This window comes from Saccopteryx leptura, chromosome 1 (assembly GCF_036850995.1).
Source record: "Saccopteryx leptura isolate mSacLep1 chromosome 1, mSacLep1_pri_phased_curated, whole genome shotgun sequence".
NCBI classification, from domain to species: Eukaryota; Metazoa; Chordata; class Mammalia; order Chiroptera; family Emballonuridae; genus Saccopteryx; species Saccopteryx leptura.
Window position 1 is genome coordinate 765,998 of NC_089503.1, and position 15,796 is coordinate 781,793.

General features: G+C 58.6%; 1 protein-coding gene across 8 annotated transcripts in view; it reads left to right on the plus strand.

Moving 5' to 3' along the window:
* Positions 1–15,796, plus strand: part of PHRF1 (PHD and ring finger domains 1) — a 33,623-nt gene that overhangs the window by 11,298 nt on the left and 6,529 nt on the right. For 2 of the 8 annotated variants that reach the window (XM_066368733.1, XM_066369012.1), the window contains exons 5-12: positions 2,023–2,106; positions 4,815–4,933; positions 9,503–9,606; positions 9,736–9,911; positions 10,388–10,514; positions 13,970–14,097; positions 14,950–15,131; positions 15,562–15,681. In XM_066368733.1, the coding sequence (XP_066224830.1) occupies positions 2,023–2,106; positions 4,815–4,933; positions 9,503–9,606; positions 9,736–9,911; positions 10,388–10,514; positions 13,970–14,097; positions 14,950–15,131; positions 15,562–15,681 (1,040 nt within the window). The remainder of the gene's footprint in view (positions 1–2,022; positions 2,107–4,814; positions 4,934–9,502; positions 9,607–9,735; positions 9,912–10,387; positions 10,515–13,969; positions 14,098–14,949; positions 15,132–15,561; positions 15,682–15,796) is intronic. The other 6 variants (XM_066368914.1, XM_066369360.1, XM_066368823.1 and 3 more) reach the window with 5 other exon arrangements.

Consider the following 15,796-nt stretch of genomic DNA (forward strand, 5'->3'; position numbering starts at 1 on the left):
TCCCCTGCCCGAACACCGAAGGTCGCAGAGCACCACAGAGTCATGATCCAGCGAGATGCGTGGTGACGGTGCAGCCTGCACACCGCCCTGCTCTCCCGTTCCTCAGCGAGTTCAGAATCGTCCCTGTACAGTGCATTTGTGTGACCCGGGACAGAGAGGTCACTCATGCGGTCCACGTGGCCACATGTCTGCTGGCTTGCTGTAGTGTCCTGTGGGATGTTTCTCTGCCTCTGGCACTTGGTCTCTGCTTTGTGGCAACAGAGCTACAACCCAGATCAGATTTAGGCTGATATTTTGGGGCAAGGAAAGCCTTCTCTTCACTTGAGGAACACAACAGGGTGTTGCTGTCTGTCTTCATACTGCCGACACACCCCGTGGACCGCTGGAATGTGAAGTTCCGCGAAGGCGCTGGAAACGAGGCTAACAAAGGTTCACAGATACAAAGAAGGGAGTCATGGAAGGACACTCACAGCTTCTCTGAGACAGCTGAGAGCAGTGAGGAAGGACCCCTGTCTGGAGGCGTCTCCTTGCAGGGAGGCCGTGGCCATGCAGGTTCACCAGAGCCCTGGCACCTGGAGGGCCTGCGACCCCTGCAGGAGAGAAAGAACGTACCACGGATTTGCCAAAGGGAGCCGTCACCTCCTGGATGTTACAATTTATCAACTGTGGTGTGGTGTTCACACTGGACTTGACCTGGGAATCTCCACCAGGCTGGGAGCATGGCAGGGCCTGGAGACGGGTCCATAGGGATGGCGGTGGCACCTCCTGTCCCAGAGGAGGCTCTTCTGAAAGTGTGTGTGACATAGGGACAGCTCACACCACGCACAGTGTCATGTGGCCTCCAGGTCTGAAATGAGGGCAGTGCTGCTGCCTTTGCAGGGCATCCAGAGTGGGCCGGCCTGCCAGCAGGCTCAGGGACAGTCGAGGAGAGAACCACAGTGGACAAGGGGCCGCAGGAGTCGCAGCATGACAGGGCTGTGCAGCCCCGTGGGGCTCGTGTGGAAGGCGGAGCCCACTGCTCACGTGGGGAGTAACGCAGCTTGGGGCTTCTCAGCCAGGTGGGGTGTGGCACGTCCGCCCCCAGTGAGCATGCTGGGAGCCAGCAAGGGGAAGGCCACGCGTGTCTGAGACACATCCCGGGTGTGCACGGGAGCCGCTTGGGGCTTGCCTGGCAGGGGGCAGAGGTGCAGCCCGAGCCCTGTGCTGGGCCAGAGCTGCCCAGACACCTGGGGGAGGGGGGCGTGGGGGGGCTGTGGGTGGGGGCTGTGTGGGGCATATCAACATTTAGTTACTAAGTTCTTTTTGGTGTGTACAGTGTATGCAATGGAGGCAATTTAAAATGAACTGAAAACACTGAGACAAGAAGGTATTCACAATTTATGTGATAGGTGAAACCCTCAGAATTTACTAAAAAATGTCAGCGAGTCTCATGGAAACATTGCAAAGGCTTTGAAGAGGAGGGGCCCCTGTGGCCAGTCACCCTGTCCCCAACACTGCCTCCCTTGGTTCCTTTCACACCTATGAACTCATCGTGTGCATATGCCCAGGTTGCCTTCCTGTCTCTTCCTAGAGACGTGATTTCTGTCTCTTCACTGAGGGGTTCCCAGCAGCTTAGGGCAGGGCCAGCATGTGGAGGCACTTGGGAAACATGAGTTCCACTGTAAAGGCATTTTTGACAGATTCTGAGTGCATCCCTTTTTTTTTAGAGTTGGTACTCATACTTGGTTCACTTTAGTTGTTCATTGATTACTTCCCGTATGTGCCTTGACTGGAAGGCTCAAAAGTCAGTGACCATAGGGTCGTGTCGGTGAGTCCGTGCTCAAGCTGGCACGCTGCGCTCAAGCTGACGAGCCTGTTCTGTGGTGGTGACCTTGGGGTTCTGGTCAGGAGCCTCCGGCACCCTCAGTTGACACCGTCACTGCACCGTCACTGTCAGGTTCTTGAGTGCATGCTTTATTTGAGTGTAGTGTTAATAATGAAAGTGGTTGAATAGGATGCTGATACAGTTTTTGTTTCTTACAGAATGCCAATTCCTGTCCTGTTGATCGAACTATATTTAAGTGTATTTGTATTCGAGCCCAGTTTGGTGGAAAAGTCCTGAAGAAGGTGAGTGTTGACCTGGCTTTTGGTGGCGCAGAGCAGGGGTAGTCAACCTTTTTATACCTACTGCCCACTTTTGTATCTTTGTTACTAGTAAAATTTTCCAACCACCCACTGGTTCCACAGTAATGGTGATTTATAAAGTAGGGAAGTAACTTTACTTTATAAATTTTTTTTTTTTTTTTTTTTTGTATTTTTCTGAAGCTGGAAACGGGGAGAGACAGTCAGACAGACTCCCGCATGCGCCCGACCGGGATCCACCCGGCACGCCCACCAGGGGCGATGCTCTGCCCACCAGGGGGCAATGCTCTGCCCCTCCGGGGCGTCGCTCTGCCGCGACCAGAGCCACTCTAGCGCCTGGGGCAGAGGCCAAGGAGCCATCCCCAGCGCCCAGGCCATCTTTGCTCCAATGGAGCCTCGCTGCGGGAGGGGAAGAGAGAGACAGAGAGGAAGGGGGGGGCGTGGAGAAGCAAATGGGCGCTTCTCCTATGTGCCCTGGCCGGGAATCGAACCCTGGTCCCCCGCACGCCAGGCCGACGCTCTACCGCTGAGCCAACCGGCCAGGGCCTACTTTATAAAATTTATAAAGCAGAATTACAGCAAGTTAAAGCATGATTACTAACCAAGTACTTTACATCGGATTTTCGCTAGGTTTGGCAGAGTAAATCTTTATAAAACAACTTACTATAGTTAAATCTATCTTTTTATTTATACTTTGGTTGCTCCGCTACCACCCACCATGAAAGCTGGAGCGCCCACTAGTGGGTGTAGGGACCAGGTTGTCTACCGCTGGCGCAGTGGGTGAAGCGTCAACCTGGAACACTTAGGTTGCCGGTTTGAAACCCTAGACTAGCCCAGTCAAGACACATATGGGAGTTGATGCTTCCTGCTCCTCCCCCTTTCTTCTCTGTCTCCCTCTCTTCCCCCTGCCTCTCTAAAAATGAATAAGTAGATAAATTTAAAAAAAGGTGAGTGTGAACCCTGTAGTGTGTTCATTACATGGTCCCCCTCCCGTGGGAAAACACACTGAGAGTTGCTTTCCTGAAACGAGTATTGTTCCCATGCTTTTTTAGAAACCCACAAAAAGGCCCTTTGCAGCTGTGGACGGTGGCTGAAGGTGCTCCCCTGTCTGCTGGCTGTGTGGGTTCTGGAGGGAGAGGGCAGTGGGGGCGTCACGGGTGACGCAGGTCGGCAGCCCTCCAGGCTCTCTCCTGCCCGTGTGTCTCTGACCTCTCAGCTGGCCTTCGAGCCAGGGCAGATGGGGAGATGGGGGCCCCTGAGGGGCGGCCTGTGCTCTTGGGACCGGGTTTGAGATTGCTTTTTTTTTTACTGATTTTAGAGAGACAGAAAGGGGAGGTAGAAGGATTAGATGAGAAGCATCAACTCATAGTTGCTTCACTTTGTTCATTGATTGCTTTCTCATATGTGCCTTGACTGGGGGGCTCCAGCTGAGCTAGTGAGCCCTTGCTCAAGCCAGTGACCTTGGGCTCAATCCAGCAACCTTGGGGTTTTGAACTGGGGACCTCAGTGTCCCAGTCAACACTTTATCCTCTCCACCACTGGTCAGGCTGCTTTTTTGCCTTTTAGAGACTTGCAGGGCCTCCACACATCTGATGTACAGAACAAGCATTGGAGAGACTCCTAGAGACATGCCTTAGATTTAAACACCAGGAAAGGCCCCAGTGACTCATAACTGTGAACCTGCCCTTTCTGTACAAAGCGCACAAAGCCACACATGCTGGGGCCTAGGCTCTCCGGTGGCATTTTTTCTGCTGACACTGCATCGTCTTGGTGTGTTCTTGGGTCTGAGCTGCAGGTGGCAGCTTCGGTTTTGCTGACTCAGGCCTCCTGTCTGCTCCGAGCCCTCTGCCCTGCTGCTCCAGAGCTGGGGCCTTGAGCAGCCTGGGCCTCTGGGTGCGTAGGCAGTTTCCCCATGGGCAACCTGCCGATAAAGGGTGTGGACCCCGAACTCCTCCTGTGTGTGTGACAGGAGACTCAGGTGAGAGTCCACAGCCACGCCCAGTCCAGTTAGCGCTCGCTGAGAGTGACTGCACCTGCAGCACAGAGTGCGGCCTGGACGGGACAGGGCGGTCCCTGCCCGGCACCAGGACGCGGGCAGAGGGTGTGTCTTCGCATGTGACCCAGGGGCTGCTGACACTGCAGGAAGTGTTCCTGGGGCGGGCTTGCAGGTTGTGGCCAGGGGACGGTGCTCAGACCTTGCACATAATTAACTGTGCCCCTGAGAAGACCCGTAATGTAGCAGCAGGTTCAGTGCATAGCCATGACTGTCAGTGTTGGGGTCGTGTTTCTGCGTCTTTGCTTGATTATATGACAGTTGTTGAGAGATTCATACCTGCTGCCTGAATGCTGCTTTCCTGTTCTCGTCGTCACCCAGGGGCAGTGCGTGGGGTGGGCTTCCTCACGTCAGGGCCCTGCTGTCTGCTTCCTCTGTGCTAGGGCACTGCCATGGGCACCCCTTTGTTTTGTGTTAAACCATCTCTTTCTTCCTGGTTAAGTACCTTAAAATGGTCACAAAAACATAGGTATCACTGCATGCACATTAATTCCAAGCCGCTGGGCTGATCTACGGAACATGTCGAAGTCTTAGGAAGCTGATGGACTAGCTCTGGTCAACTGCAAACCCAGTCCTGCACTGTCCAGACTCTGGGTTGGGCTCCATTTGCCATGTGAACAGCAGTGCCTTCTGCTTCCAGATCCCAGTGGAGAACGCCAGGGCCAGAGAGGATGAGGAGGAGGACCCGACCTTTTGTGAGGTGTGCGGCTGCAGTGACCGGGAGGACCGCCTGCTCCTCTGCGACGGCTGTGACGCTGGGTAAGTGTGAGGCCCGCCCACAGCTGGCACTCTTTCCTGGAGCTGGAGAAGCAAGAGGGGGCCCCTGAGTCCCTGATGTGCACACAGTCAGTCAGCTGTGAGCACGGCCCCGTTAGCGGAAGGCCGGCAGGGCTGCTGGTCTGCGTCACACCCACCGACCTGCATTGCCGTTCTCAGAGGTGCCACGGCCCCCCTCTCAGGCGCCTGCGTCCCGGAGTCGCGTGGTGCCCTGCCATCAGCTCCATGCGTTTCACGACATCTGTCAGTAGCCAGGAGACCCCATAGGCCCTTTGGGTTGTTGTCATTCATACTCTCCACCTGTTCCAGAGAAGATTCCGAGGCTTCTTGCAGAGATGCACTTAATACATCTAGACAAAGAAAGGGGCCAGGAGGACATGATAGCTGGGGACAGGGCTGGCCAGCGTCAAGAATGGGGTACATGTCAGGCCCCCCCTTAGGGGTTCTCATGACTGTGGACCTCACATGGCTGTTCGTTTCCCTTGATGGCCAGTGGGCGCTGTGTCCAGGGGCCTCTGTCACGTAGGCCTTCTCTCCGTACCCCTCTGGGGGGTCCTCCCTGTGCACTGGGAGAGCTTGCTAGGGCATTGTTGTGAGAGTGCTGCTCACTGTGCATGCCGTTGCTTTAGGGAGCATGCACCCCCAGAGGTAGTGGAAGAGTCCAAGGAGGCTGGTACACCTGGACTTTCTCTGGGTTCCAGGTGTACAAGGAGTAGTTTTGAGGGCTGGGCCGTGAAGCAGTAGGTAGGAAGGCTGGAGCCCTGGTGGCCGGAGCGGCCCTGGCGGTGGCCATGCTGGCTGACGTCCAGGCTGTGGCTCGGCCGCGCCCTCGGGGGGGCACACATTCTCAGGGGTCTTGTCTTCCCTTTCTCTCAAACGCAGCTTGCAGCTACACTTTGTAATCATTCACTGGACCTGGTGATACTTGCCTTTTGGAATTCCTCAAAGTTGCAACTAGTGTAGCCATTGCTGTGGTTGGGGAGTGTTTGTTGACTGAGTGTGAGAAGGCAGCTGGGCAGGGTGGCCTGGGACTCAGGGACCGTCAGAACTGCACACACACAAGCCCTGTGCTGTGGCCGTGCTGGGGTGCGAAGGGAGGGCTGGGCACGGCCTGTGGTAGGAGAGCCTGGTCCCTGTGGCCCTTGTCACTGGGCACGGCCTGTGGTAGGAGAGCCTGGTCCCTGTGTGGTGGGAGAGCCTGGTCCCTGTGTGGTAGGAGAGCCTGGTCCCTGTGGCCCTGGTCACTGGGCACGGCCTGTGGTAGGAGAGCCTGGTCCCTGTGTGGTAGGAGAGCCTGGTCCCTGTGTGGTAGGAGAGCCTGGTCCCTGTGGCCCTTGTCACTGGGCACGGCCTGTGTGGTAGGAGAGCCTGGTCCCTGTGGCCCTTGTCACTGGGCACGGCCTGTGGTAGGAGAGCCTGGTCCCTGTGGCCCTTGTCACTGGGCACGGCCTGTGGTAGGAGAGCCTGGTCCCTGTGGCCCTTGTCACTGGGCACGGCCTGTGGTAGGAGAGCCTGGTCCCTGTGGCCCTTGTCACTGGGCACGGCCTGTGGTGGGAGAGCCTGGTCCCTGTGGTCCTGGTCACTGGGCACGGCCTGTGGTGGGAGAGCCTGGTCCCTGTGGCCCTTGTCACTGGGCACGGCCTGTGGTGGGAGAGCCTGGTCCCTGTGGCCCTTGTCAGTGGGCACGGCCTGTGGTAGGAGAGCCTGGTCCCTGTGGCCCTTGTCACTGGGCACTGCCTGTGGTAGGAGAGCCTGGTCCCTGTGGCCCTTGTCACTGGGCACGGCCTGTGTGGTAGGAGAGCCTGGTCCCTGTGGCCCTTGTCACTGGGCACGGCCTGTGGTAGGAGAGCCTGGTCCCTGTGGCCCTTGTCACTGGGCACGGCCTGGGTGGTAGGAGAGCCTGGTCCTTGTGGCCCTTGTCACTGGCTGTGACTTTGTAGCCATCCCACTCCCACCGGACACCAAACTGTGTGTCTTTAGTGGCCTTCAGGGCCTCAGTGGCCCTGGATGAGGCTGTGGGAACTTTTATTTACAAAGCCTAAGCTTTTTCGTAAGTTTCTAAATTGAAGAATTTATTCTTAATTCTTTCGATCAAGATCTATTTTTAATCCTAGGAACTATAACAGTAACATAGGTGGTTTGATAACTTTAATTTTTTTTCAATGTTATAAAGTTAAAATATAAGTTGAATTTTACGTTTTATGTGCTTGAATTATTTAACAGGTAAAATAATTCAAGTACATAAAGTTCGGATGGCCTGACACATGACAAATACTGTGATTCACTGACTTTTGGACACCCTCACATTAGTGTTTGCAGTCTGCAGAACTTTCTTACAGGAATTCTTTCAACTTACCATCACAAGTCTAAAGTTTCTCCATTGCTCGTTTTAAGATCGGGGCCCTTTATAAATTTTTTTTTCTTTATTTTTTATTTATTCATTTTAGAGAGGAGAGGGAGATAGAGAGAGAAGAGACAGAGAGAAAGAAGGGGGGAGGAGCTGGAAGCATCAACTCCCATATGTGCCTTGACCAGACAAGCCCAGGGGTTCGAACCGGCGACCTCAGCATTTCCAGGTCGACGCTTTATCCACTGCGCCACCACAGGTCAGGCAATCAGGGGCCCTTTATAGATACATGAAAACACCAGGTTCATAGGCCCTGGCCGGTTGGCTCAGTGGTAGAGCGTCGGCCTGGTGTGCAGGAGTCCCGGGTTTGATTCCCGGCCAGGGCACACAGGAGAAGCGCCCATCTGCTTCTCCACCCCTCCCCCTCTCCTTCCTCTCTGTCTCTCTCTTCCCCTCCTGCAGCTGAGGCTCCATTGGAGCAAAGATGGCCCGGGCGCTGAGGATGGCTCCGTGGCCTCTACCTCAGGCGCTAGAATGGCTCTGGTTGCAGCAGAGCAACGCCCCCTGGTGGGCATGCCAGGTGGATCCCGGTTGGACGCATGCGGGAGTCTGTCTGACTGCCTCCCCGTTTCCAACCTCAGGAAAATACAAAAAAAACAAACAAACAAAAAAACAGGTTCGTTTCACTGTTGTGTGAGATAAGGTGCAGATTACTTCTGTGTTTTTTCTCATTTAAAGGTATTTATTCACTAGGGAGACACTTCAGGACCTCCCAAAACACATAGTGGGGGCTGTCCCTGTTGGGTGGGAGGGCAGTTCTGGCCGCCTGAGAATGGATGCGCTGTGAGCTCAGGTTGGCCTGTCCAGGCATCTGTCACACACCCCGCGGCCTCGGCACGAGCTCTGAGCAGTTGAGGCGCGCGGTGAATGGCCCAGTCATGTTGGGTCCTTGGAAAGTGAGAGAAGTCACCACTCAGTTCCTGACTTGAGACCCTTAGTTCGTCGTCTTAGTCCCCACAGTTCGCCCCATGTTCCCGAGACCATGGCTGGGGCCTCCTCAGGCTGGAGTTGACTTAGGATCCGGGGTGCCCCCAGCTGGTGCTGGCCTAGGCAGAGGAGGTGCCACCTGCCCGAGGTTCTCATGTCAGGTCCCAGGAGGGTTCACGGAGGAAGGTGTCCTGTCCATCCTGTGTCTCAGCTGTCTCAGTGCTGTGAGCACTGCATGGTCATTACCTTGAACTGGATCTGGGCTCCGGATTTCACATGCTGTCCACGGTGGGTTTTGCCTGCTCAGGGCTGTCTGGAGTTTTGGAAGAAGTTTGGAGGGTTCTGGCGCAGACTGCCCGTGCCAACAGCTGTCCCCAAACCTCTCTCCTCGGAGCCTGGACGGCAGCAGCTGAGTCACTGTGCTGAGGCAGCATTTCTGATGCCTGACGGCGAAAACGCCTTCCTTTCTTCGTCTGCGCAGACTGGGTCGTGAAGTGTTAGGTGCCCGCTTCGGGAGCTCTCAGGGCCGCCCACAGTGGGAGGACAGGAGGGGCAATGGGCGGCTCAAGCTGGCACAGGCGAGTCTGCCAGGTGAGGGTGGGCATGCGACACCTGCCACCGTCAGCCATGGAGCCCGCGGGGTTGTGCTGGGCCTTCTCAGCCCGGTCCCTCCGGCAGTGTCTCTCCTGTGGGAGTGTGGGCACCGCGACGGGCCCCCTTGGAGGCAGAGATGCTCAGAGGCCTGCGTGGAGGTTTGCCCACCCACAGTGCTGGCAGGAATGACGGGGACTAAGAAGACAAGGGTCTTAGGTGTGAGGTGTCAGACCCTTGAGAAGGCCAGACTGCGTGTCCTCCAGTGGGGCCTCAGAGCAGGCTGGGTCGAGTCCAGGCTGCTGGCAGGTTCATTTTGGCAAGACCTCTTCTTGGCTGCAGACGCCTCTCTTGCTATGTAATCTCAGGCCTTCTGCTCGGGGCGGGGGGAGCCCTTTGTCTCCCCGTTCTTCTGACGATCAGGGTCCTACTCTAATGACCTCGTCTAATCCTAATCACCCCCAAAGACCTCATCTCCAAATGCAGTCAACTTGTGGATCTGGGGGTGCAGTTCGGCGCGCAGCAGGCTGCGCTGTGGTCTTGGGTGCATCTGGCGCCTGCTTCCTGGTGTGCTTGGTTGCGGGTGTGAGGCTGGCCCTTGTCTGACGGGCCTTCCGCCCCTGTAGGTACCACATGGAGTGTCTGGACCCCCCTCTCCAGGAGGTGCCAGTGGACGAGTGGTTCTGTCCGGAGTGTGCCGGCCCTGGAGCTGCTGCCCCTCTCCCAGGTAGTGCTGTCTCCTCGGGCGACTGTGCAGCCCAGAGTGGGAGGCGCTCAGGTCCTCTGTCAAGTCAGGCAGGTTCTGGGTGGGAGCTGGGGGCCCAGCTGCACAGCGGCCCGGCATCTCCTTTATTCCAAGACACAGATTCTGTGAGTGAGGAAGAGGTCTCCCTGCTCATGGCTGATGTGGTACCCACTGCCAGCCGGCTACGGCCTCGCACCGGACAGACCCGGGCCATTGCCAGGACAAGGCAGAGCGAGCGAGTCCGAGCCACTGTGAACCGAATCCGCATGTCCACTGCCCAGAGCACCCAGGTAGGCACTCCTGCTCCAGGCCTGGGGTTCACAGGAGACCTCAGGGCAAGCTGTCACCTGCCGTCGGGGTGGGCTGGGGGTGCAGAGATGGCAGCAGGGTCACGGGGGCCTGGGATCCTCGTCACAAATGCCACTCCCCCACCTGCATCCTTCCTGACATCCTGTGCCTCCACCAGCGTCCGTGTCCTGTGGGGCACTCACTGCTCCTCCATTCTGCTTGGAGCCCCGTTGGCTCCTGCCTGGCCCTTCTTACCTTCCACTCTTGCCCTGAGCCTGCTTCTTAGGAGGCCTCTCTTCACACCTGCACCTGTTCCCACCCAGGTCCCCGCCCATGGGAAGCGAGAGGGTGCTGCCCGCTCAGTGTGGCAGCCCCAGGGCTGAGTGTGTGCCCTTTGGTGGCACTGCCTTGGGTTCTCGCGGGGAGGACGAGTTGTGAGCGAGCCTGGCGGCCCTCCAACCCCACCCCTGCCGTGCAGGATGTGCCCAGGTACCTGTCTTCTCTGCTTGACGAGACCATCGAAGCCGTTGTCTCTGGTCTGAGTACTGCTGTGTATCAGCGCCCCACGACTCTGCGGGTCCCTGCCAAACGGAGAAGGAAAGCAGGTAGGCCTGGCGTGGTGGCTGCCGGCGGTGTGTGTGCCCAACAGCGTGGAACCTGGTTCTGTGTGCGCCGGTTCCCTCAGGACCTGGAGTCCCCACAGGGCCCTCCTGCCCGGCGGTCTGGATGTAGTTCATCTCTGAGTGCTGCAGGCCTCGCTGAAATGTTCCCAGAGGTCAGCCGTGTGCAGGAACTTGACGTCATGCAGTGAGGCCCAGACTGGCGCTTTTCTGCGTGGGAACAGCTGGCATAGTTAATTCAGCTTTGCTGCCTCTTGTGCTTTTCAAGTGTTCTTATCCTCTTCTGAGTTGGTTTGCGTAGTTTCGTTTCCGTAAGTTGCATTCCTCCCTGGTGACGTCCTGGGCAGAGCTGCGGGCTGTGGGTACCCCACTCCTCATCATGCTCCTGTCCAGGTCACGGCTGTGACTGCAGCTCCACCATGTTCCTGAGTTGTGCTGCTCAGCAGCTCCCCTCTCCCTGGAGTGCTAAGCCTGTGACAGGTCCCCTGTGGTGACAGAGTGGCACTGTGTGTTTATGCCTCCTGTGCTCTATTTTGTTTGAGGGCCTGCTCATCCAGTTTGAGTGCAGGGTCACTGGCTGGAGCGTGGGATCATCAACATGATGACCCCAAGGTCGCTGGCTTGAGCAAGGGGTCACTGACTCAGCTGGAGCCCCTGGGTCAGGGCACATATGAGAAGCAATCAGTGAACAACTAAGGTGACACAGCTGTGAGTTGATGCTTCTCAGCTCTCTCCCTCTTTCTGTCTGTCAGCAAAACAAACACTGACCTGTAACTCCATTATTCTGCCTGAGGAAATGAGCAGTGATTGCTTACCACCACGAGAAAGAATGTTCGGTCAGTGCTGAACATTCTGATTGTGTCGTAAATGTTCTAGAATTTTAAAAAATAGTTGACTTGAATCCAGAGCCAGGTAAGACCTGTGTTGTCTGCTGGCTGTGCCTGGTAAGTGTCTCTGTCCTCTGGGTTGTAGAGGTCTTCTGTCCTGAGGGTCCCTTGGCCCGTTCCCCCTCCACACCCTCGGCCCGTTCCCCCCTCCACACCCTCGGCCCGTTCCCCCCACACACCCTCGGCCCGTTCCCCCCCCACACCCTCGGCCCGTTCCCCCCACACACCCTCGGCCCGTTCCTCCATCCACACCCTCGGCCCGTTCCCCCCTCCACACCCTCGGCCCGTTCCTCCATCCACACCCTCGGCCCGTTCCCCCCACACACACCCTCGGCCCGTTCCTCCATCCACACCCTCGGCCCGTTCCCCCCACACACACCCTCGGCCCGTTCCTCCATCCACACCCTCGGCCCGTTCCCCCCCACACACCCTCGGCCCGTTCCTCCATCCACACCCTCGGCCCGTTCCCCCCCACACACCCTCGGCCCGTTCCCCCTCCACACCCTCGGCCCGTTCCCCCCCACACACCCTCGGCCCGTTCCTCCATCCACACCCTCGGCCCGTTCCCCCCTCCACACCCTCGGCCCGTTCCCCCTCCACACCCTCGGCCCGTTCCCCCCACACACACCCTCGGCCCGTTCCTCCATCCACACCCTCGGCCCGTTCCCCCCCACACACCCTCGGCCCGTTCCCCCTCCACACCCTCGGCCCGTTCCCCCCCACACACCCTCGGCCCGTTCCTCCATCCACACCCTCGGCCCGTTCCCCCTCCACACCCTCGGCCCGTTCCCCCCCACACACCCTCGGCCCGTTCCTCCATCCACACCCTCGGCCCGTTCCCCCTCCACACCCTCGGCCCGTTCCCCCTCCACACCCTCGGCCCGTTCCCCCCACACACACCCTCGGCCCGTTCCTCCATCCACACCCTCGGCCCGTTCCCCCCCACACACCCTCGGCCCGTTCCTCCATCCACACCCTCGGCCCGTTCCCCCCCACACACCCTCGGCCCGTTCCCCCTCCACACCCTCGGCCCGTTCCCCCCCCCACACCCTCGGCCCGTTCCTCCATCCACACCCTCGGCCCGTTCCCCCCTCCACACCCTCGGCCCGTTCCCCCTCCACACCCTCGGCCCGTTCCCCCCACACACCCTCGGCCCGTTCCCCCCTCCACACCCTCGGCCCGTTCCCCCCCCACACACCCTCGGCCCGTTCCCCCCACACACCCTCGGCCCGTTCCCCCCACACACCCTCGGCCCGTTCCCCCCTCCACACCCTCGGCCCGTTCCCCCCCCACACCCTCGGCCCGTTCCCCCCCACACACCCTCGGCCATTCCTGCCGTGGCCTGTGGTTGGAGCCTGGAGGCTCCTGCAGGGTTAGGAGGAAGCCTGGTTTGGTTGGTTTGTGTTTGCACGTTGCCCAGGGAGGTGGGTTGCTCTGGGACCCCGAGGGGAGGCTGACCTGTACCAGCCATTGTAAGGCTTTAGGGACTAGGGTCCACGGGGCTTTGCTTGCCCTGGTCTGTCCTCAGCTCACAGACCTGGGCACTGCGTTGCTCGGCAGCGCCCTCAGTGGTCAGCACCTTGGGGTTCAGCACATTGGAGCTCACATTCCGATGTCTTGCTTGTTCACCAGCATGGAGCAGGGAGCCCATCCGCTGTCTTCACTGCAGTCCTGGCTCCGTGCTCAGGTCCCTTGCCTCGGGTGCCTGACATCTGGAGTTTGGGTACCCAGGCTGCTGGCTGGTCCCACTGAGCTCACCCGTGGCTGCCTGGGGGGGACGGTAGGTCAGGACTGAGCACCAGGTGTGTCTGCACTAGAAATGCACGCACAGTCGTGTTTTCCCAAGTCTCTCAGGAGAGTTCTCTGGTTAGACCACCAAGTGGGTGCCAAGCCAGGGTCACTTATCATCATACTCTGATGGTTAGGGTTGGTTTTGTTCTAATTTGTTTCGTAACTCTGTCAAGTCTGTACTGGTTCTCAGAGTTGGGTCTGCAGAGCAAAGCGAACTCGAGTCACACCATCCTTGCTGTGTGTGGCCGCCCCTCCCTCCACAGTGGGGCAGAGAGACAGACAGACAGACAGGGACAAAGAGATGAGAAGCATCAGTTATTAGTTTTTCATTGCGCGTTGCAACACCTTAGTTGTTCATTGATTGCTTCCTCATATGTGCCTTGACCACGGGCCTTCAGCAGACCGAGTGACCCCTTGTTCAAGCCAGCGACCTTGGGTCCAAGCTGGTGAGCTTTTGCTCAAACCAGATGAGCCTGCGCTCAAGCTGGCGACCTTGGGTCCAAGCTGGTGAGCTTTTGCTCAAACCAGATGAGCCTGCACTCAAGCTGGCAACCTTGGGTCTCAAACCTGGGTCCTCGGCATCGCAGTCCGATGCTCTATCCACTGTGCCACCACCTGGTCAGGCGGGCAGCAGGGTTTTAAACTGTGGTGGTTTTTCCATTGAAGTCCTCAGGTACATGTGGTTGTCCCCATGCCATTCCTGGCGGTGTGCAGATGCCAGTGGCCCCGGTGATGCACAGACCCTCCGCGTGTTCTCTGCAGGGCGACGGAAGAGAGGGCAGGGAAAGAAGAAGACCCAGGCCAGGCCGGGCGTGAGGAGCAGGAGCTCTGGGACCAGGTCCAGGAGACGGCAGGGCCGCACGAAGAAGAGAAAAGGGAAGAAGATAAAGGTAGCGCTGGTTCCGGGCTCCCTAGAGGGTGGTGGGTCCTGGGAACAGCCTCTTCTGTGTGTGCTGGAGACTCTCTGATAAGATGGACGTTTCTGTAGCATGGACTGGAGACTGAGCTGAGCTAAGCTGTTCTCCAGGGCCCTTTGGGGCCAGGCGTCCTGGGGGGCTGTGTGCCCATCCTGAGGCCTGTCAGGGAGCAGGGCGGTACCACGGCTCGTCAGGAGTCTCCCTGACTGACCTGGGTACTCGGGCTGCCGGGCTGGGTTGAGAGGGCGGCACCTGTAGAGGAGTCCTCCAGGGCAGAGCTGCCTGGTCCTGGCTGAAGTCCCCAGGTCACCAGCCCTGGACTGCCAAGGCCCTCCCTGTGCGCCTGAACCCCTGGCTGGTGTGGCCCTTTCCTGGAGCCCCCGGAGCAGACGAGGAAGGCATTTGCTGCGCGTCTGCACATTGCTGCTTCTGTGCTTGGTCACTGCCGTTGCCTCGCTCCTGTAACTCACGTAGCGCAGCTTCAGTAAGAGCTGTGCAGTCTGAGTGGAGGGCTCCGGAGTGCGTCAGCAGCACAGAGTGCTTCCCACCCGGGTCTGGCCACGGCCTCCTGGGAGCCCTGTGCCCTCGGTGCCTGCTCCTCACGTGGTCTGCACGTTCAGCTGCCGGTTAGCCATCAGTGAGTGGTTTCTTCCCCTGCTGACCCTGCCGAGTGCTGTGCTGGGCGTGGCTAGCCAGTGTGCGGTCAGCTCTGGGGAGTGAAGCTGACCCGGTTCCGGCGGGGCCTCCGCTGCTGCTGGGCCGCGTCCCCACCAGAGCAGGGTCAGGGTCGCCACTCCGCCCTCTTCCTTCGTTGCTGCGGCTCAGAATGAAGTCACAGCTCGTTGCCGCATCGCGCGGACACTGGGCCTCCGGAGGCCGACCCGCGGAGCCTGCTTCCCCTCCGTGTACAAGCCTGTGGACCCCGCCCTGGGGCTGATGCGCGCAGACATCGGGGCCGCCTCGCTCTCGCTGTTTGGAGACCCCTATGAGCTGGACCCTTTCGACAGGTGACTTCCAGGGGGACAGTGCTGTACAGACACCGCCCGCAGGATCATGGAGCAGGCTCTCCCCTCCCTCCTTCCTTAGTGTGGGCAGTGGGCACGTCACCCTGTGGTGGGTGAGGCTTAGCCTCAGGGTTGCCATTTGTAAAATGAGGGAGATGATTCCTGCCTGTAGTCAATTTTAGTTGGGTGGGGGTTTAGAAACAACTTTGTTCATGATTGTCCCCGACCTAGAGCAAGTCTAACTCTCACGTCTGCCCCCACCCCATCCCCATGAACCTGCCGTACAGCCCTGTGTGCAGTATTGAGTCAGGAGTGCTGCCGTGGGGGCAGCACTTAGCCCATCCTGCTGGGCACTGTTGAGCAGGGTCCGGGGTATGTCCCCGGGCCTCAGGCATGGGTCACCTGTTCCCTTTGGCCTGTGTCCTCCCTCCAGCAGTGAAGAGCCGTCTGCCAGCCCTGCTTCCCCTCTGAGTGCCAAGAGGAGGGTTCTGTCCTGCTCGGCCCTGCGGTCCCACCAGCCTGTGGCCAGGCCTGTCTCCGTGGGGCTCTCCAGGTGTGTCTTGAGGGGGGACAGGACAGCGAAGAGTAGAGGTCCTGGGGTGGCACTTCATGCTGGCCTGGCACTCAACCACCCAGGTTCTGAGACCTCTGTGGCACCGCCCTTGACT